The sequence below is a fragment of the Struthio camelus genome, chromosome 4 (genome assembly GCF_040807025.1).
Source record: "Struthio camelus isolate bStrCam1 chromosome 4, bStrCam1.hap1, whole genome shotgun sequence".
Classification (NCBI taxonomy): domain Eukaryota; kingdom Metazoa; phylum Chordata; class Aves; order Struthioniformes; family Struthionidae; genus Struthio; species Struthio camelus.
The window spans coordinates 7,888,645-7,911,449 of record NC_090945.1 but is presented as its reverse complement, the minus strand read 5'-3'; the positions used below and the strand labels follow the sequence as shown (position 1 = coordinate 7,911,449).

The 22,805-nt window shown below is 40.7% G+C and overlaps 2 protein-coding genes across 5 annotated transcripts in view; one reads left to right on the top strand and one right to left on the bottom strand.

The window, feature by feature from the left end:
* Nucleotides 1–22,805, top strand: part of RASSF6 (Ras association domain family member 6) — a 152,591-nt gene that overhangs the window by 18,759 nt on the left and 111,027 nt on the right. The window lies entirely within an intron of this gene.
* Nucleotides 2,436–11,846, bottom strand: LOC104149933 (alveolar macrophage chemotactic factor-like). Of its 2 annotated transcripts, none has more exons than XM_068940942.1 (4): nucleotides 10,426–10,478; nucleotides 9,593–9,719; nucleotides 9,362–9,445; nucleotides 2,436–8,645 (listed from the first exon to the last, which is right to left on the bottom strand). In XM_068940942.1, exons 1-4 carry the CDS (start codon nucleotides 10,466–10,468, stop codon nucleotides 8,621–8,623), a joined length of 279 nt encoding a protein of 92 aa, XP_068797043.1. In that variant the 5' UTR covers nucleotides 10,469–10,478; the 3' UTR covers nucleotides 2,436–8,620. The 2 variants fall into 2 exon arrangements, with proteins under 2 accessions (XP_068797043.1, XP_009682129.2); XM_009683834.2 differs by lacking the exon at nucleotides 10,426–10,478 and adding an exon at nucleotides 11,751–11,846 and having other exon boundaries at nucleotides 2,438–8,645.

The window sequence follows — 22,805 nt, the reverse complement described above, 5'->3', positions numbered from 1 at the left end:
TGATGACACGGGTAATAATTTAGAGTGCCAAAACTAATGCTTTAATGAGTCAGGCCAGCGCAGACGGGATTAGGAAGATCCCACACCCTCTAAGGAATCTTTACTATTTCATTCTTAATACTCCCTTCTTTTCCAAATTTCCTTTTTGTTTCCTCATCCTTCTTTCTCTTCCTCTTAATCTGTCCCGCTGGTTTCCCCATTGGATGTTTTCCTCATTGATCTATTCAGATTTTCTAAGTAACTATTCATATCAGCTCTTCTGTGGAACCTGTATTAACTGAGCAGTTGCAACTTTTAGCTGGGAAGCAGAACACCATAAAGACAGAGGCCTCCCAGAAAGCTCATTGCAGCAAATGAGAAGACTACTATTAACTTTATTCCTACTCAAACTTTACTCAAAATCCTACTTTAACTAGGATTTTGATCTAAAGACTTACTTAAGGACTTTTCATCCAGGATTATTGGTTCTTTCATTCTCATTGGCTGGACCCATTTTAGAATGCTGACCTGATTCCTTAGCATACAGCTTACCAAGTTTGCAGTGACCATGCTAAGTCTTTTGAATGCAGGAGTCCTCTAATGACCACTCACACTTATTTTTCAAGTGCACAGAGCAAGTTCTCCCATAATTCGCTAAAAAAGTATTGTATAGCAGCTCATCTTATTAAAGTCTCAAGAAGTCCAAAGAAGGCACATAGAGTGCAACACTGATAAAGATGCAGCATCCTGAATATGGCTTTATGGGGCACATTTTGGCTAGTTCTACCTGAATGTGATCTCATCCTGGTCCTGTGAACTCATTACTGTGCACCTACAGCACTAATCAGTCTGTTGGCCAGTCTCATGTAAGCTTGACATTGTGAGCAGGAACAAGAACGCTGGGACAAGAAATGCAGAATTCAGACTCTGCAGATGCCTTTCCAGTAAAAAGTTGTGGCAGTACATGAATAGTACTGTCCTCCAGGGTCCTAAATGTCCCTCATGGCAGTGTAGTACAAGGTAGATTTTTATGCTGGCACCCTTTGGTGTCTATATTAATAAGTGTCCAAAGAACAGTGGCTAATTGTTTTCACTCACCACATCAATTTACTTAGCACCAATACTATATCATAAATTGGCCTTGTTTTTGGGTGGTTTCAGCTCAATGACGAGATTATTACATTACTCAAAATGTGCCAATGGAAAAGATTCGCTGAGATGATGGCAGTTTGAATGCCGCCAGTTTGTTTTATGTTTATCATCGGCTTTTTACAGCCATGGTTCAAGAAAATGCTTCTTCAGAGCTTAACATTGTGCAAATACTCATGTCCAGATGGGCAAAGGTTCCCAGGAAAGACTGAATATGGCACTGCTATAGCACATGGGCATAGTCATAATGACGGGTGATTATTTTTTGCAATTGCCAACTGAGGACTACAGGAAATCACACTGATGAGAATTTTTCTTTATGTGCTTTGAAGAATCTTATCTGCTATTTGTGAAAGAAACAACTACTGTGTTTTGTTTGAAAAGATTTAAGAAAGATTTTTATTTCACTCCCCCCCAAAAAAGATAGAGTATCATGTTTTGAAATGCCTATGGAAATATTGCATATAGAGTAAGGATAATTTTTGAAATTATTCAAAAATTGCTGCAGAATTGTCTAAAAACAGAGGAAAGTCTGCCTGTGAGGACTTCAGCATCTGAAATTTTTTTGAATTTATAGGGACTGACCTTTACGTAGTTTTTTCCTGGCTGTCACTGCCATAGGTGCAATATAACTGCCAGGAGGAAAGCCCTCTTCACTGACCTGGAGGAACAAGGCGCAAAACAATAGACCATCGAGTCCTGACTCCTCATTCACAGAAAGCTGCTTGTTTAGAGGTGCAGTCTTGGAAACATTCACAAGGAATCCTCGCTGTCTTCACCAGTGTGGTGCAAACGATAGATCTCTCCCCAAATCTGATAAACAAATTTACATCTTTCCTGCAAAAACTCAAATGGAAAAGAGCTGAAGGCAATAAGGGCATTACCAATGCCCTAAGAATTTGCGATTCTAGAAACCTGAAATACCAAGGAATTAAGTAAGAATGATATTTTTTAAGCGAAGTATCCCCTCTCACCTTCCAGACCCAGCTATTTTTTGCTTATCTGACTTGGACGAATTCTCTATGTTCCCTATCTGATGTTCAGCTAGAAAACAGACTCTAGGAGGCTTTTCAGTGCTACTGAGGATAACATTTCATCTCATCTAGTATCTCCTTCCTGGCTGGGCCAATTGTTGGTGCTTCAGGACAAGGCAGAAAACTATCCCAGAGAAAAAATATTTGACAGGATGCTCCAGGACTGATAAATGTCTCTCTTGGTAAGATAAGTAATGGTAAATTGCATGGCGATTCAAGGAACAACGAAAAAAAATCAAATCAGTGGAAGAGGCTTCCGAAATTGTACATTTTCTTTAATTTCCTTGACATGATTAATTCAACAGGAATTTATGCACCAGCTCTGACATGGTTCTCGTACACAGTGATGGTGTAATCTCTCAGTCTATAGTTACTCTCCTCATCATGTTATGAAGTTTCTAAATCATTCTGCAACAGAGGAAGTTATAGTTTCCTTATTTTTCATGCTGACATTGATATTCATATGGTCGATCTAGGATCTAGGCGATGAAATCAGCAGCATGAGGACTGGAAAATTGACTCAGCATACTTTGTGAAACAAACCACTGTGTTGTATTGCCTGTTTTGTTTCACTGAGTGTAGGGGGAAGAGTTTTTCAGCTGTTCTTGTGCAAGCCAACAGAGGCCATACTTTGTATCCCATAAATGCCATGACATTTCAGGGCCTTAGGACAAAATAGCCTAAGAACAGCTGTACCACATCTCATGATAGGTTCATTTAGAACAGTATCTTGACATTCATAATGACCCATAAAGCATGCTTGGGAAAGAGTAGGGAAAGCGTATAAAGATACTTTACACTAGTATTCCTTCTATATATTATTCCAGATGCAAAGAAGGAACTTCTTGAGCCAAAGAGAACGTCTTCGCATTGAACAGGCCTCATAGGAGTTTCCCTCGTGAATTTATCTAATCACTGTTTGAACCTATGTAAAAATTTAATGTCCACAAACACATGAAGCAAACAATCCCACAGCTGATTTATTTGTTTTAGGGAGAACATCTTTCTTTTGTTTCCACTGAACCTGCCACCTGCTACCTTCATTTTTTTGCCTCTCTTTTATGTGGGAATTAGTGAGCAGTCATTCCTTGTTCACCTATGCATGCCATTTACAGCATTATAGAATTTTACCATATTCTCTCTGTCATCTATTTTCCAGGCTGAAGAGACCTAGTCTACTTAATTGTTTCTCAATCGGAAATCATCCCATAACTATTACCACTTTTGTTGTTTTCCTCTGAACCTTTTCTAGTTCTCCTGCGTAGACTTATTGATGGCCTGTCCTGCTCTCCTCCTCCCACAGTTAGATGGATCACCTTCCTGCTTCCTTTTAAACTTAGATACTTCAAAACTATTTGGAGTTTGGCTTGTGCTTTTTTTCATTTGTAATATGGTATCTGTCCAATGATAAAAGGGCAATCAGTACTGCCACTCTCACTCATTCTCTTCTCTGACATATGCAGTGTGTGGAGTGATGGGAAGATACCTGTGTGCTGACTTTAGGAGAATGGTTTATGTCACATATACCAAGTTATGCTAATGCACTTCTATGATTTTTTTTTTTTTTACTTCAAGCATAAATGGAATTTGTGTATGTATACCTCCAATTTACTCTCCTAAACCACCTAAGGATTTCACTGCATAGTGAAATCCTTGCAGAACCAGTTCAAGGCTCCTTGCTTATGTAAACAAAACTGAATTTTTCTGTCCTAAGGATGAGGAGCCTGGACTGGAGTTGGGCCAGAAAGATCTTGCTAGGGGGGAAGGAAAGGGGCTGTTGCAGACAGAGAAAGAGCTGTGGAAGAATCCTGGCATGAAGCTTGCTATCCTATGCTAATCACAGAGGATGGGAAGTCCTCTCTCCCCTGTAGTTCTCACTGTCACTTGCACTCTGTTTTCTCCTTCAGCAGCTACTCTGACTTTCCAGGATCCTAGCAGCACACCCATGGCCTTCTTAGTGTCCCCAGTACACTTCCAAACAAATACCACTTTGTTTATATTTAAAGTTAGCCTTGACTGCTCAGCTGAGTTGTTTTTGTTTGTTTCTGTCTTTTTTGGAGGCTGTTTGAAGTATTATTTGAGCCAGTAAATCACTGGTGCCACTTAGTGAAAGCTGAAGATGTGGTCCTTCTGATGTTTTACTTTCACCTTAGAAGTGACCAAGACATTTGCATAGGAATGTATTTTAAAAACCACTTAGTAATTAGAGGTTTGCACCTGGATATGTGAATGGCCTTTTCTTCTGTTCCAGTTCATGGTAGGGAAGGAGATCGTTGACCTGAAGACCAGTTTAACAGGAACAGTCTAGATTTTATAGAATGCAGTCTGGGTCTTTAGCTAATTTAGCTATTTCACCCAGGCCTGCCCTGTTACCATGTTTACTGTGTGATGTGGCACTATCACCTTATTCCAAATCTCATCTAAGTTTTCTTTATGAAGATCTCTTGTTTTCTAGCCAATACCCTGCCATTCACATTACCACTGCTGGACAAGGATAGCTATGATAACTTTGTAACTCTTGCCCTCCAAGAGAAATTACCAGAGATTGCATGAGGTCTAACAGAGACTATTGCTTTTCTTTGAAAGTCATGCAAATACTGTGATGAAGGGCATCAGTATCAGTCTCAAGTTTTACAGAATGATATGACCATCAGGTACTTTGTAGCTTCAAAGTACTGATTTTTACAACTCCCCTCTAAAAGGGTCCACTGACCCATGAGGAGATTCAGTAAGGTGATTCACTTTTGCTCAAACCAGCTTGCTGCAGAAATGCCATTTCACAGCTGCTAATCTGTAATACACAAACCCATCTGAACCCTGGAATAATTGTACACAGCAGCGTGAAGCACACTGAGCACTATGTTATTAGTAGACAATACATTTTACTAAAGGTAACAGCATTAGTGGACACTACAGCAGAATGACTGCCTGGGATTGCAAGCTTTTTCCTCTGTGCTATCTGGAAGTGTTAAGGTTTAGGCTTAATGGAGACTTTAGGCTTGATCCATATGACAGCTGCTCATCCTGTTGGAAGATATAGCCTTAAAGAAATACCCTTCTTAGGTCTTAACACTTGAATTACTTCTATTCTTCTTCTGACATATTCCATCAGAGCACTGCAATATGGATCCACCCCCAGCAGAGAACTTTAATAACACAGTGGAAATCTCAGTATAGAAAGTCACTGCTGTTTTTTTCGCACAATCTCTTTTTTTATGATCGCATATTTTTGTGGTTTAGACTTCCCCCTTTTTTAATAGAACTGGTCATCAAAACGCTATTATTGCTGTGAAGGTTGCAAAATACTGCTAGTAACAAAGTTTTGTAACTGTGTTGCAGAGTCTTCCCTAACAGGAAATAAAATCGCTGATTGATTTCCTTGACACTGAGAGGGAAGGGACACCTTTTTAGCTCACTGGCTGTGTTATCAAGGACAGAGAGCTCAAGATGGCTGCCAGTACCAATAATAGCCGTATGGGAATGGATTTTTTCATAAATCAATCTTAAGTGTACTCAGATTAGGCATAGTAAATACGATTAGACCTGTTTAATCTGTTTTAGCAGATCTGCCTATGAGGAGCTTTCTCCTTCTGTTGAATAATTTCAGTCTTTCACACCTTCTAATGTTTTGTCTTGGATCTTTTGTTTTTAACTTGCCAAGTACTTCATTCTGACTTGCAGTCTGAAGAGCACCCTCTACTTCTAGAACAGCAGAACAGAAACCAGGAACGTCCTGAGGTGCCTGTGTAAGACCTGGCTCCTGGGGGACTCCCTCTTGTACATATGTAGCTGCATTGGGGCATGCCTGAACTGTCATGGTCCAGACACTCAACCAATATGTTGGAGGGTGCACTCAAAGGAACAATATGTTTGTCCCCCAATTCTCATTTCCCTTGGCATGCTAAAAATATGGCTATAGCTGTGTCACTTTTAGATGGGAGTGCAACATTTTTGTCACAGATGCTAAAAGACAGAAAGGTTTGTCATGTAATAATTTCTCTGCTGCAAAGTGACCCAGACTTAATACATTTCATTCACCAACACAGAGTCCAGCAGTTGGTTCGCTGTTAGTTAAGCCACATCACAAAGGAGTATTGCCACTCTGTACACACATTCTGTCTTGCATCATAACCATAATAAGTCTATTTTTCATTCACATCAGTAATCTTTGTGAGGCAAATTACTACCTGAGAAAAAAATTTGTTATGTCTGGATAGGCATCTACAGTGCAATTAAACTACCATGCAAACAACCACAGCAATCTATATTTTTACAATTAGGCATCATCATTTCATGACAAGATCAAGGTTTTATCTCAAGGATCGTTATGTTCAAGAAAGACTAGCTTAAATCAAAGTAGGTGCAGAGAAAAACTGTGAATGTGATTAGAAGATTGAAGTATTTATATTCTGCAAAGAGATAAAAGGAGTTTACTTTGTTGAGAAGGGCTATGGGGGCTTTTTACAGATGCATTATTGGGGAAGGAACGAAAGAACCATTTATGCAGAGAGTTTACAGAAGAAAAACATCAGAAGATTTTTAATTAATTCTGGACAAAGGTAGATTAGAAATTAGAAGAACTTTTCTAAGTACCCAAGGAGCAGTGTTTCCACAAGGTTCTTTCTAACAGCAGATGTGAGGGCAGGGTACTTAAATCTTTTTAAGATGATGCCCTAGAGAGAGGCAGTGACATTTGGGTATCAGATATGTTTTTGTTTCCTAGAGGTTTGGAAGGAGATTCAGTTACTGTTTCTCTGCATCATAATTACATTGTATTAATCTTCTGTGTCAGCATTGTCACTGGCTGTCTGCAGAGACAGGAATTAGAATCCAAAACTGCAATTTTGGGTGAAGCATACATCACACAAAACTGCATTTATCTGACATTTTTCATTAGCACCTCCTTCTGTAATATAAGTATGTGCTCCCAGTACCAACATGTGCTGTTGGCAATGTAAAGTAAGCAAAAACACCTGCCTTATTTCAGTTAATTCTGAATTAAATATTGCTTTTATCCAAATACTAGAGTGGAAACTCAGCATCTTTTTCAATATATGTGGAAGGAAAATCTTACAAGAAACACTTTTTCAATTATCTGTAAGCAAACAGTCTTAATGGCAATGCTTTTTATTTTGGTTTGTTTTTTTTTTCATTTGTTAAGTAGTCAGGCAGTCCTTAAATAGCCTATCATGCTACACAGCTGAGAAGTTGTCTCTCAGATTTGTTTGGAAATCTACAATGTTAGTTTTCAACAATGATGTGAAGATGTCTTGCATACATAAGAACCAAAAATGTGTCTGTGTCCAGATGGAGAAAGGGCATTTTTTATTTTGAAAATAAGATAGTATTCAAATGTTATTTAAATGGCAAGTGTATTTTAGCAAAATATTTGTATTACTGAAAGTGAATTTAAAATCTAGGTTATTTCCATGTAAAAACAGACATAGCAATTCAGAATAGTGCATGCAGTCATACAGAATTATATTTATTGTACATTTTTGTTTACTTTGCAGCCTTGGTACACTATGAATAAACCCTCACAATAGTATGCATGCGGCAAAACCCTGTAAGATATTTCGTCCTGCTTGAAACGTTGAAGAGATTCTTGCACGTTTTTTTCCCATTTCATTTCTGAAAAGTTGAATTGATGGCTACTTAAAACCTTCTATATGGAAGAGTCTACAGTATTATATAGAGTATTATATACAATATAGCGTATATATTATATACAGAGTATATATTATGTAGAGAGTATTCTATGTAATACTATAGAGTCTATACTATAACAACAGACATGTTTGTGACAAAACAAGAATTACGACGACTCTGCTGTTTTAAACTTAGCAATCTATTTCATATACATAAGACCAACTTTTTAAACACTGAAATCCTGCATCATTTGTTTCACTTCGTTGAACAAGCTATCTCTAAGCAATTAGTTTATTGACATTGAGGAACTCCTTTTTTTCTTACTTCCCCCCTCCATTTTTTTTTTTTACTTTCAGTAAGAATCTCCTTTGGTTAGCATTTCTTTTCTTTAAAAACTATGCCCTCTTAGACTAGACAAAACTGTACTTCATAGCCAAGTAGAATGAAGCTCACAAATGCTTTAGTGTAGGCACCAGTTCAGTGAAAGCCAAATCCCTGGTGTTGCTAAACCTGTGCAAGTGTTTCCCGCTGACCAGTGTAAGGCTGGACTTGCCTAGGATATTGCTCCAAATGCCTCTACAGGAAAGTGCAGTGTAAAATTTTACCATAAAGGGCCAGAGTTTACTAGTGTTGTGACAGGCTATTAAATCCAGCAGTTTCCCTTCGCAGACTAACAATCTGTGCATGGAGAGAAGTGAGAATAGAAAAAGCAAGAGTAAAACTATGAATACCCCGACCTTGGAGACACTTAAAGGCTAATGGCACGTCCATGCAGCTTTGGCTTATTCGCAGAGATGTCTCTGTTTTCTTTACTGATGCTGTTTGTTGGGTGAACTGTAATGCAGATATTGTAAAGAATTACTACAGGCACAATACAGTGAGATTAATTGTACTAATGTATAAAACAGGACAAAAAGCAGACTCTCTTTTAGTGGAAAAAAAGAAGTGTTTTCTTTTTTGATTCTTTTTGGCTGAACATTTGTTTAATTTGCAATAGTAAGAAGTCACTCAAAACTATTCTAAAATAAGCTTACACAGATAGATATGGTATGTAGTTTATCTTGAAGGAGATGCATCCATCCACAGACACAAGAGAAGCTTGTTCTACTACTGATCTTTCTTTATCCTTTGTGTTGTGCAGACCAGTTGGTGTGGGGCAGTTCTGGGCAATCTTTTTGTACTGCTTTCAGGACTGTTCCTCCCCAAAGCTCAAATGTTGCCCTTGGCTCTCTTGCAGAGCAGAACGCTCTCCTGAGGAACCCTGGACCAATATACTCACTTGAATGTGTGACACAACAGTTAGGTTGTTAGTTCTTAATTGCAAGGATATATGAGGAAAGCTTTGCTTCTGCCTTGTCCAAAGATCAGCTAACTCTTCTCCTATATTCCTAGCCTTTCACTGCTCAAATGGCTTTCAGAGAAAGACCACTGAAGATCATACATGCATTGATGTTTATACTAGAGGGAGTACATGGAACACTCTTTGAAAATCTGAGAAAATATGACCTTTGGCGAAATAATTCCGATTACTAGATAGTTCTGACAGATACCTGTGTAGAATCTTGTTAATTATCATCTTCACCCATTTGGCCTGGGGATCTAAACAGACCTGCTGGCTGTTCTTCAATGTAGCTCTACAATGGAATGAACATTTCACTTTAGTATTGGTACCTGAGGAGGTCAGAGGAGAATGAAGACAGGCAGAGGATTTTATGCTCAAGGGCTGCCAACTTTTCAGCATTCATAAGGCATACCTTCTATTGCCTGCTGGCTTTACTTACATGATTTCCAGTGTGTGACAGTGTGGGCCCTTAGGAATGATTTCTACTTTGGCCACATGCTTTGGCGACATTAATCCTTTGGCAGTCTGAATGCAGTGACACCGCAGCTCTGCTGCCAGCATCATCCCTGTGAAGGAGAGGGAAGCTCATCGTGTCTGGAACTCAATCAAACTAACAGCAAAAAAGAAATTGAGTAAAGAATGCAGAAGGGATAAAAAGTTGATGCTGCAATGTGTAAATCAATTGCTAACATTTTGTAAGTTTAAGTTTTTATAAATTTTTATAAGTTCAGGTAGTACTTTCACTGAGGGAGAACAGTGTATCTGAGATCTGCAGATTTTGTGCACTTAACAGTTTTAGGCTGCAGTTACAGCCACAATTATCTCAGCATGCCACAACATCATGTTCAATTATAGAGTACTGGAATTATCAGAAGTGTGGGAAACCTATCTTATGAGAGGAAGAAAAAGATAGCTGAAGAGACAGACAACTACTCTCCATGAATACAGCCCGGAGGAAAACCTGTTTTGGCTAAAAGACAACGCTGGAACTTGGTGTAAAAAAGCCATGAATATATTCAGCTCAGGAGCTTGATCAATATGCTAGGAAAGGTGTGGGAGCCTCTGAAGCCACTCTGTGTAAGTACAAGGAGCAAGAAACCTAACAAGCTTTGGGATGGAGTTTGATCAAATTATGCCACATATTGTACAACACACAAGACCAAGGACTGGGTTTGCTATTGCATGACAGCCCTTCCAGACCCACATTTCCCTAGTGAAGCAAAAAATTTTATCTCAGTTTTAGAGACTGAGCAGAGAGGTGAAGTGAATTACCTAAGATTACAAACCATGAAGTCCAGGGCTTTCCCAGCTCCATGCACTGCAGACTCTGGGATATCCTTCTGGTTTCAAGTCAATATATTACAGGTTAAAATGTATAATTGCAACTTTTCTCCATTGTTCCTACAAAGACAACCTGCATCTTCAGCTTGAAATTCCTGATATTTCAACCACAGAAAATATTTGAAAGGGGACATTCACTACTGTTTAAGGCAGCATCAACAAGTAGCAAAGGTCCAGGTAACTGGATGCAGGAGACACAGAGGTTCATATTAAAATGAGTAAAGCCACAGGAGCTGAAATCCCTGTCCGTTCATCAGTCCTCTATTACAGTGGATGGTCTTTACATCTTTAATACCAAACAGCAACTGCACAGCCCAGGACTCTGGGCCATCTCCAACATTTACTTGCTTTAGATGACAGGCTTTGGAGAAGTGGAATATGGATCAAACAAGTAAAGTAAAAACTCTTTTAGCTCACCCTGTGCTAGTTTTTATACCTGGATATGATTATCTACCTGTTTCCCTTCTTTATTCATTTTCTGTCCAGCTAAAACTGCTGATGGTTCTTTTGGCTGAGCAACACCTCCCTCCCTACCTGACAGAAAGCAGAAACAAATGCACTTGAAAGTCAAAGCACTGGGAAGCACAGAGCATCACAGTATAGCAGCATCGCCCTATCTAAACTTTAGAATATCCCTTCTGCAGACTCTATAGAGGAAAGTACGGTTCCCAAAGGATGTGCCAGCCTTTCACTGCAGGGAAGTATGGAACAGTGTCCTGTTCCCCAATTGTCTGTTTCTGAGATTGGCCATAGCATATCGCAGCTCTGTTCTGTCCCAGGAGAGACTGCACGTGTGTGTCATCCCAACATGAAGCTATGGTGCAGCTGGAGCGTGCATCCACATGATGCAGAAGCTGGAAGCATTACAGAAGGCTGTTGAGTAAAAACAGATTAACTCAAAACTGAGCTAAATATTCCAAGCTTTCATCTGCAGGGGCTGTTATCGCAAAAATACCCTGGAATATGCCACACAGTTATTGCAGACTGTCCCTTTTCAGGCTCTGCTTCTAATTTAATTTTGATCAGAGTTATGTAAGGGAGAAGTTCACCAATGTCAGTGAATCTCCACTAGCAGAAGAACAGTAGGAGGCAAGAAATAGGCCCACTCCTACAGTCCATGGATAGGTTTTCTTTAACCTGCTCTCTCGAAGATAGTGTGAGTATGAAATTTCTAAACACCTTGAAAACCTTCTATTTAGTTCGACCATATTGCATGCAAATTGAAATATGAAGGACAATAAATCAAATTTTCTTACCAGGAAAGAAACCCATAAAAGCGAGACTCAGGAGAGAGATTACAATCTTGCTATCCATGACTGCTCTCTCTGCCTTCTTATAGTGAACTGAAAGCAAACTCGGCTGTGTCTCCAGACTCACTTGGGACTGCTGACACTGTTATACTCTGGGATTTGCTTCTCATGCTCATGCACATGCAGATAGAATTACTTCTCGCTCCTGCCTTTTTGCACAACCAGAAGAAATAGATAGTGGGAAAATCTGAGATGAAGCAGACTGTGCTAACACACCTGTAACTTAGCAGTATGTTGGAGCCACTATGCTTGCTGTGACATTTTCTTAATTCCAGGAAAACACTGAAACACTAAGAGAGAATGAGCTTTTTGCTCAGCTCTTTTGTTTATAGAGTTGAGCTTCATGTGCGCTGTCCTCTTTTACTCACTGTTCAGCGGCATAATTCAGAAGTGAATGCAGTGAAATCAGTGGAATTATGCTCAGGCAAAGCTGGTGTGAGAAGAGATTCAAACTCCCTGACTGACTGAGATGGGGCAGATGAATTAGATGAGAATAGCAAAGAAATGCATAAGATGCTCAAGTACCTACAATCTGAGCTTTTCACACATATTCAAGCAGGAGTTAAAGCAGTGAGAGAGATATTAAGCTTCCCTTCTTGTCATCATTTCTAGCTCACTACTTGCTTTGTTCTCTCTGAGTGCTGAAATACAAAGCAGAATCAACCTACTAGTAGACAATTAGTGGAAATCCAATTAATTGGATTGCAATTGATTGAAAATAAAAAGCATTAATTGGCTAGGATGAGGAAGTAAGAGGATTATCACATTAAGATCATGATATTCAGTAATGACTTGCATATAATTAAGTCTATGGTAGGAGTTCATTCCTGTGGGACTCTTCTGTCAGTGCGGCTAGGTAAGCCTTCACATGATCAGGGGAGTATTCAGAGGTCAGGACCACCTTGCAGTTAGATGCTGATCCAACTCAGAATGAACTGTTTCTGTCTGGAAAACTTGGAACCAAATGTAAGGGAAGAGACAATAGGGTTCCATTTACATTAATAGATCAAACAAGGCTTAAATGTGGACTTGAGCAACTTCAAGAGATCCTCCAGACTGTTTAAGTATTAGCATGCTCCCTGGCACAGTTCTGGCCGATGTGCCAGTGTCCCATATAATGTCCAGCACATTAAGGGGGCAGCATGGGTCAGGGTCAATGTGGATGCAGACTCACCGTTGTGTGGAAAAAGAGAGTTTAGCTCTATGGCCATGAGCCATGCCATGTCACATGCTCTGAGGTCCAGAGAACAGTTCTTCTTGAATGTACTCATATTGTATAAGAAAAACAATAATAAAAGTGATGGTTTTAGGAAGTTGTGGGTTTTTAATACCTCTGAATATGAGGTACTGCTAGCAAACACTTATACCTATGCTTAACTTTATCGTTTCAGGCAGTAAGGAAATCAGCTCCCATGCCTTTAAATGAGAACTAATAATGCTTGGATCAGGATTTGTTTGAATGAGGATTTGCTGTACTTGTGCAATCACACGCACACACACACACACACACGCACTATGAAAATGCTGGGAACAGCCACCATCTTCCCATGAACCGTTCTATGCCCTTAGCCCTCCTTGGTGTTGCTGTGTTCTTCTTAGTCAAGGGTTATTTAATTCCTTCTCGCAAGTCCCTTTGGATTTCTGGTCAAAACAGGCATTTAAAAGATTGCTTGTGCTTATGTCAAGTGGAATTCAGCGCAAAGAGACTGTCTTCTTGTTATGCTTTTGCCTTTAACCCTTCTGAACACATCTATTTTTTCAGATCTTTTCTTCCCTATGCTTTTTTGATGTCTCTCCAGAGAGGAGAATTCAGACCTATGCTTAAAAAAAGGCATGCATTTGCCACATGGCTGGGTACTGTCTCCTGGTGTATGACCAGACACGTGTACTACATCCTGCTTTCAATCCCAGACCAGCCCTGCTTTCTGTCAAAATGAACTGCTGATGATTTTGATATGCCTCAAACATTGTATTCAGAAAGGATTCCTGAAGTTGAGACACTCAATTCTATCTGGTCAATACAGAAACATTTTGGCATCATTATGCCAATGGTTTTGTGTGTATGTGTATATTGGCATATTGTGAAATCGATAATTTCATGAAATGGCTAAAATGTTGATAGTTTTAGAAAATGACTGAAAACAATAGATAAAAATGTTATAAAGTACCTAATTACCAGTATTTTGAACTGTTAACTCAAAATTATGAGTAAAAACATTTTTCACCAATATATATTTAGAATTCATTTGCTTTCAAAATCATACAGTAATGCATGTCAATCTACAGATCTAAGCTCATTTTCACAACTGAGGCTATTTCTTGGAACAGTGAGAAGTTTTAGGGTTTTTGCAAAGTGAATAGTCACAGAGCTTTGGTACCCAGAAGTGTGGCAGATGCCTGGGATGGAAGACGACCTCCTTGAATTCTTGAAGCATTACCTCTGACTGAGGTGCCAAGTGGCACAGGGACCTAAATCCATAGCAAATAGGACTCCCAAGGAGGGGGAAAAAAAGCAAAGTTTCTCTTTTGTTCTCTAACAAAAATGGAAAAATAGTCTAAGAAAAAAAGAGAAAAAAATGGAAAAAGGAAACAGTCTACTAGGATAAATTTTGAGATGGAAAATGTTCTTGAGGAAGACAGCAAATAACAACTCCAGTTTTGGCTATCTGAGAGGAACTGAGCACCAAGTGGGGAAACTCTTTGAATATTTTTGTCTGCCAAATAGTAGTATCATGGTCATTTGGAAGCTACTCATTTTCCTTATAGCCAGTATTCGCCATATGACTGTGCCAGTAACACTAGTCATTTCATGAGAAGCCTTCAACTTCTAGGTAGGTCAAGTTATGACCAAATGAAATAGCCAGTTGTGTAGTGGAATGTCTATAATTCAAGTCATTTTGTGATTTCATAATATGTAGTTTATCTAGATAGATGTGTGTGCGCTTATATGCATATGTGTGTATAAATATATATAGCAGACATATTGTAAAATTCACACTTTGCAATTTTATTTATTTCTTTATATACATATATGTGAGCTCCCCCTCGATTCTCCGTTGATTTGTTTTTGACATGTATCTTCGTCCAGATTAACCTCTCCCCTATCTCTTTATTTTTTGCAAACATGAATGAATTGGATTCAGCATTTTTCTCAGATGCAGAACATCTTCTTAGCCCTGCTGCCCTCTAACTAGGTGCGCTCATCTGATGGACAAGTCAGGCAAAATAAATTCTTGTCCCTGGGACAGGCTTTAAACGTAGTAAGACTTTTTCCCTTCAAGACCAATAATAGGAATATGCGATCCTTAAAAAAAGAAATAATTTCTCCTTTTTTGAGTGATGTAACACTTTCTCCTAACTATAACAGCCTAACTGTTAGACTTTAAAATTGTGGCATTGCAGAGAGAAAAGCTATTTTATAGCACCACAAGAAGTTTTCAAAGTTCATAATTTTCTCTATGTCCACACCTGGAAAAGGTAACATGTAGTAGCACAAGATAATCTAACTTTCCAGGTAAAGAGGAAGAAATAAGGAACAAGGACAGGGCTTTTTCAAGAATTTGCTTCTCTGTGAATTCTCTCAAACAAAACCAGGACTGTGCTAAGAAGATGTGTAGTTCTAGATGAGCCATCTTTCTTCAATTGTCATAGAAGAACACTATATGACTGCTATTCACGTCAGTGAGGCCAGGATATGGTTATATCTTCATATAATGTCCTGTTGAAATTCCATGAGCAAACAGCAATTGAGTTTGCCATCACTAAATAAGTATGATGTAACTACTGGTTGAGCTAAAATTGTATGAAAAACCTGGAAAATACTTAAAACATAACAGGGACAGAGAGTCTATGCTTTAAATGGTATCTGAACTCCTTGTTACAGCTGGAACCTGAACAAGTTTTTTGTAGAAACAAATTTACAGTTTCCACTTGGAAACTGTCATGGTTTCCTACTGCAGCAGAGAATCTTATTCCTTCCCACTCAGTAAAACATATTCATCTTTAAGCATGGCCTCCATTAAAGTTAAACCATAGTACAAGTTCCTGCGATTTCTGAGGGTTTTCTTTGATTCAGTACATGCATTCTATGGTAATCGCTCTTCATATAGGCAACTGCAAATGAAGGATTTAAATAATAGACCTCTGCATCTAAAAGCATGTTTGCTCAGTATGAAGTGCCCCAACACTTCACAGAAAACTGGACTACACCTATGCCTGAGAATCCCTGGGCATATACATAAGTTAGTGCTTCCCTGCCTCTTGGATAGCCAAACTTAACAGGCATACATGCCCGTTATAACATGAAATTAACTGAAGAACACAGTATATTTTTCAACAAGTAAGTATTTTTATTGCATTGGATTTCATTACATTATCATTACATAAGTCCACCTTTTAAAATAAATATATTTAAAGCAGAATAAGGAACTTATAAGGAACGACTTATTCTACATGAATTATGACAGTATGTCATACAGATAAGACATAAAATATCTAAGCCTCTTCAGAACATTACTGCTCTTTTATACCTTGTGTATAAATACCAAATTATGAATAACTCATTTAACTAAAAAAGTTCTTGTAAGAAACAAAAAATCTAGGCATACTAACTAGCCATGCAACCCCACAATTTCATGGAAATTCCTGAACTGATAAGTAGAGAATAGACTGAGATTTCAGGAGCAAGATTTCTGTGATTTCATTATACAGTATTGTGTGCAAAAAGATCCTAGGCATTGTATGGTAAAGGTTAGTAAGTTATAGGGGAAAAAAAAGACTTAGCAAAGCATTCTGAGCCCAAGACTCATTTATGCAGCTGAGGCAATAGATTTAGCATGTTAGCACAGTACTATTATTTGCTTTAATCAGTTGTTATTTTGGTGTAATCTTGAATGTAGCCTAAAATGCTAAGTGCAAAACAGCACGCAAACTTAGAATAGCAACACTACCCATTCAGACCTCTATATATCAGACTATCTGAACACAGGTGCCATTTACACAGTGGTCTTCACAATTGACCATCTTCTTTTTTATATGAATGCTATTTATAAGAACCTGTTTGCAAAAAATATTTGGAGGGAAAGAGCTTGCACAAAGGTAGGATGTCTTATCAAATAGTGAAAACTGCACCAAAATCCCAGAGAGGTGCCTAGCAAAGCATATGTTTCAGTATCAAATGAATTCAATCACTTTAGCTAAGTCAATAAATACATACATAAAAACAGGCAATAATAAATACAAGAGGAGTGGAGACATTTAACGGGACTGAACATAGGACAGCTGTCTGCAGGCTCATCAAAAGTAGAGACTTTGCCTATTATCTCCTTCCAGCATCCATTTCCCCATATCTTCTTGCAAATACAGGTAACTTCATTTAGAGTTGTTTCTTCGTCCCTCAGAGCTGCTTATGTGGACTGCAACAGACAGAATGCACATCACATTTAAAGCAAATTAGAAAACCTTTCCCTAAGGCTTCTGACATGCCCCAGATACTTGAGACCTTTTGCAAACCCCGTAGGGGATACGTCTTCTGCAAAAGATGCCTGATGGTGATGGTAAAATTATGGCATCAGCTCTGTGTACTAGGCGGAGGCTGCACTGGCCCTTGTGATGGCAAGGTGATTTGCATTTGATCCAGCATTTGACGTGGATACTCTACCTGACTTAGATTTTCTCTTCCCATCCAAAGAAGCTGGTTCTTGGACCAGCGTGTGGCGTAACTAAACAGAATTCCCCATAGGAGTCAATGGCAGAATGTGGCTTGTTATTCTGGCAGCATTTACATTGATTTTAAATCCAGCCTATAGCGAAGCTTGGCCTTCGAAAGTACTTGTGTTAGAGGTGGCTGCTGCATGGCATGAGGCCCCAGCCCAGAAAGCAGTCGCTGTCCTAGCCCGTGGCAGGTACCTGTTGAGGATCTTGGTGACGATGAGCTGGACCCAAGGTGCGGAGGGGTTCAGGCAGATCGTCTGTCCCTGCTTCGTCGTGGCTCTGGGGGCGAGCGGAGGGGGTGAGCGAGGGGGCCGCTGCGAGGCAGGGGCAGGGGCGGGGACGGGGACGGGGACGGGGGCACTTACATGACTTCTAGCACGGCGCAGTGCGGCCCCTCGGGGACGAGCTCCACGCGGGCCAGGCGCCGCGGCGGGATCACCTCGGTCACGGTGTGCACGCAGCGGCAGCGCAGCTCCCCGGCCAGCGGCGCACCTGGGAGAGGCGCAGCCTGACCGCCGGCTCTGGGGGCTCGGCCCCCGACGGCGCACCCGCTCCCACCCCGGGCCCCGGGCCACCTCCCGCTGCCCGCCGGGTCCCGGCCCCCCTCAGCCCCGCCGCACCGGCCGGGCGCTGGGGGCGCCGCCACGCCGCGCCCGCTGCCGGGACCCGGCCCCGGACGGGTCGGATCCCCGCCTCTTACCCTGGCTGAGCGCAGCGCAGACGGCCAGGAGGAAGAGGAGGGAGAGGCGCGGGCTCATGGCTAGTGCTGGCAGTGGAGGCGCTACGGGAGCTGTCTGTGCAGCCCTGCTGTCGGCTGGGGTTTTTATTGCCCGGCCAGGAGCTGTCAGGCAGGAGAAACGTGATTCACACGCTGTCACAAATCTTTCACTCCTCCCTGTACATCCTCGCGCGACCGCTGTTCGCCCTCTCTCCTTCCTGTGCCCTGCCAGGTCGGCAGGACATGGCACAGCACGCCTGGCACCTGGGAGCCTCCAGCGTTGGCAACACAGAGCCCACCTACCAGTCCCTTGTGGCAGACAAACCCACTCACAGGGCAGCAACAGGATAAATGTACCCCCAAAGTGTTGAGTGGGGCTGTACGCAGGCACAGGCATGTGGAGTGAGGCAGCAAGAACAGGCTGTGGGGTCGGTTTCTGTTCCCCAGCCACCGTCCCTGCGCCAGTGCTTCTGGATGGAGGTGTCTGGACAGCGTGTTCCACCTACCAGGGAGCCCATCAGAGTCAGTGACCCAGAGATAGAAGGCCATACAGGAATGCACTGGTTTTTAGACACTAGAATTTGGGGATTAAGTTCATCCCAGTCCAGGTTCTCTTGAAGTTCTTAAACTTGCTAGTGGAGATGCTAGTGGAGAATGAGGCACAGAGTCACTTGTTTTGTGCATCTGAAGATGTGTACATTAAATTTGTGTGTATGGGGTTCTTTGCCAAATTAACAATAATTTCATTGTTGATTTACTTATCTGAAAGAGCCCTGAATACTATGTGAAGGGGCAAATGGTGATAGGCTCTCCCAGTCATGCTCAAAGGAAAGATGTGAAGGCTTAAATTCTGCTGGAGGCTCCTGGGATGAGTATGAGGAGCAGGTGCAGTCCAAAAGTGACACAGCAATCCCACCCCCTCTTCCTAGTCTTTGGAGTCTGTACATTGCTTCATTTCAGTCCTCTAGCTCTTCCTTGGATTGCTGTTGTCCTTTCTTGGGCCATGTAGAGTGATTAACAATTTTCTTCTAAAATTTTTTTAAAAGATTTAATAGTTTAACCTGGGCAGTAATGAACACCTCATTTCTTTTAACTGGGGTGGGGAGAGATGACTCCACAGGCTGTTTTGTTACTGGGATTGTTTTATTACTGGGATATCTGCAAGCTCATGAACCAATTCTCTCTTTAATAGTAAAATATTCGCAGGAAGAGGGAAGAGGAGAACAGAGAACATCATTATAACTTTATACTCATAGTTAGGCTGCCAGATATTTCCCTGCATGTTGACCAGTTGGACTGCCTCACAGTTAGTGAGCTGACTTTTTTCCTCTTGGAGCTGGGTGTGAACTCACTATTCTCCTGTGCCCAGCTTCACATGCCCTGTGGGGCAGAGATGAACATGTAGCATATTGCAAATGACCAGATTCAAGTACTATGAGGATGCAGTTTTTCAGCTCAGCCTTCTGGTACAGCCTCTTTCCTTGGTTATGTGCATTACAGCCTGGCAATCTCAGTGGTTCTAGGTCTATCAGATATGTAAAGCTTGGGGCACTTGCTTTGGCCATGCTGTAGGAAGTTACAGAAGTGCTTAACTAACCACGACGTGCAGATCTTAAAACTGTGGGGTTTTGCATTCCTCTTCAAAGTACCTGCCTCCCATTGTGTTTAGTCTACAAAAGAGTAGGGAGCAAGTTGGTAATTTCTGCTAGTCTGCAATTCCTTCTGCCTTGCTCAGGAGCGTTCTGAAAGGACTATGGGATCTAGCCCAATCAATAAGCACCAACTATTAAACACTAGCCTGAATGGTAGTCCTTACTCCAGGACAACCCTGCCTGTTATTGTGGCACTGCCTTATAAGATAACCTCTACCTAGGAAAAAATGACATTTTCGTGCTGAAAATCCTGTTTCTCCAGTAAAAATGTTCAGAATATAAACTGAAGGGATATGCTAGGTGTCCTAGATGCAAAGGGATAATAAAGACACAGACCAGCTTTAAAATGTAAGAAGCATAGTCGCTATCATCTGAATTGTTTTCTGACATTCTTTTTTTCTTTCTGTATCTCAGGTATTTGGCAGAAAAAAAATTAAACCAACATTTCCTGTCTCGTGACTGTTTATAAAATATGACATTATGTACTGGCTTTTGTTTATTTGCGGAAATTATTTCCTATAGTATCAGTTTGTTTTTCTTTTTCAGCAATGCTCTGTGCAAATAGGCTTTCTGGTTTTGCAAGTGCCAGCTCAATAGCAGCCTCGTTCTGAACTCAGTCCTTCTTCTGCTGAAATTTAAGGCAAAGCCCTCTTGGACTTCAGTGGCAACAAGCCTGTTGCATGAATTCCTCATTGCATTGACGTCAATGGCAAGATTTTCAGTGACTTAGATCAAGCCAGCTTTACATCACTGCCTTTGGATGCCACTTTAAATAGACAAGAGATATCAGAACAGTTGGGGCTGACCTACTTTCTACCCCTTGTTTAGGTGATTTGTAGAGGGCAGCAGTAGCAGAGCTGCTAAGAAATCACTACAGATAGTGCAGTAAGGGCCCATTTCTCTGTTGGAGAGTGTTAGAGAGTAGTCAGTGCCTTGTGTCATGTAGAAATCTGCATGGACAGAGCATATTTAGGATAGTTAGTTAGGATAACTACTGCGGTCTTAAGCAAATCTTTCAACAGGAATTTATGTCCAGGAATAGGCTGAGCAAAGTGAAATATATCATAATATCAATTAATAATTAGTTTGGCCACTTAAATGTGCAAATTGTAAAAGAGCAGTGACAAACTCCCTATACAGCGAGAATCTCCTCAATGTGCCTTCCATCCTGTTGGTTTCAGACTGTCAGCTCTTGAATAACATTACTTTTTTTTGCCTTCTCAAACATGTGGAAAGCTAATTCCTAGTCTTTCTTGTCTCCAGTGGGAGATTTCATTTAAAAAAACCTAAGAGGGCCTTAAAAAAATGAAGCTATCTTCAAGGAAAGCTACACTTATGAACTGGGAAACTTTCCATCTCTTTAATAAAAAAACCACGTCCAAATTCTGGAGGACAGCTGTTAGCGGGATGTGGTTTGTACTCTGTTCAGGTCTCACAGGATTGAATAGACAATATGACCACGTTCTCCTGGGCCTGGTGCCACCTCTCTGTGCCAGTACAGCTTTTCAAAGCAATGTATTTTATTCTTCAACTTGGAAAAGTTTCATTCACATGCATTCATTTGCCACTGGCTTTTCTTGATGTGAATTACAACATGATTCAGCAGATAAGCTGTTAAGGTACACTGTTTTTTAAGGGACATCTGAGCACTGAGCAGCTTGTAACGATGAAATAATTTCAGTGATGTGTTGGGGAAGCAGCAACTCACTGCAGAAAGAAGCTCTGGGATTGCTTCACCATCCCCAAAGGAAATGTTCTTCAGTCACCGAACGTAGCTTGTTGACAAATGTGTAACATCTGCAGTACTTATGAGGCTGAAGAAGCCTATTTGCTCAGTCATTTTCCTGTGGTGTAATTAACCATTTCATCTGACGTTCACAAGAACATTTATGATGGTCTAAAATGTCTTAATCCTCTGACATATCAAAGTCCTCAAAAGCTGGCCTGAACTTTAGCCCAGGCTAGAGTTTTGGGAAAGTCTTGGGCAAATACCTGCCTTATGAACTGAATGAGAAGAAACAGGAGATGTATTGAGACTCAAAAAAATGGCTCCTCTGCCCAGGAATATTGCTCAGGTACTTCTCTTTAAGCTGTATCAGGACAGCCCTCCAAATCTGGCCCCATCAGGATATACTCAAAGCAATATTACCAGTAACATGTTTTAGAAAAAAGGAGGTGATGAAAAGTCATTAGATGAGCATCATTCACCCTGTCTTTGTCCCTGTGAAGCAAAAACACCTTGTGCTGTTTGCATTGGTGCTCAGAATAAACCATTCCTTTTTTACTGGAACTAATAAAACAATCTTTAAAATAGTGTTTCATGAAAACTGTGGCTAGGAGGCAGCTGAAATTATTAATATGTAATCCACACTGTCCCTCTTAGATAGACACTCTCAACAGAGTTAAGAGGAAAATAAATGCATAATTTGGGATCATCCTGAAGGAGTGAACTCTTCAAAGGATTATACCTGCCTCACTCTGAGCAATTAGCTGAATTTTTCAACTGGGGTTAGCCCAACCTCCTGGCCAGACTTTTCCGGATATGAGGAGATCCCCCTCCCTTTTCTGATTGACACAACCAGTTGGTAATACTTGGTCATTAGTTGCTGGTGAAAGATAGGAGAGGCTGACTGGTCCATTGCCTGTTAGCCTGATGAAAGGGTGTAGGTATGTTTCTCTCTTGCACTGGTGGCTCCTGGAAATAGGGAAAAGAAAGGGAGGCAGATCAGATACTTTACTCATACCAGTGAGTATGAATCAGGGAAGCCCAAGGAGGAGTAACTTTAAAAGCATTTATCTGTGATGAGGTTAGTGTGTCAAGAGTTCTATCTGATGACACAGAACAAAAATACGTGTTGTGACATAAGGAAAATGTGCAATCAGCACAGCTCACCCTGTTGCTCCGCACGGATGATAGGA

Bases quoted from the DNA above. Each gene is read 5' to 3' on its own strand.
- LOC104149933 (XM_009683834.2), bottom strand. From the start codon at position 11,808: ATGGATAGCAAGATTGTAATCTCTCTCCTGAGTCTCGCTTTTATGGGT. The intron at 9,720-11,750 runs GTAAGAAAATTT...TCTCCTTCACAG, and splicing joins TTTTATGGGTTTCTTTCCTG to GGATGATGCTGGCAGCAGAG. The intron at 8,646-9,361 runs GTATCTGTCAGA...TCTGCATTACAG, and splicing joins ATTAACAAGATTCTACACAG to TTCACCCAACAAACAGCATC.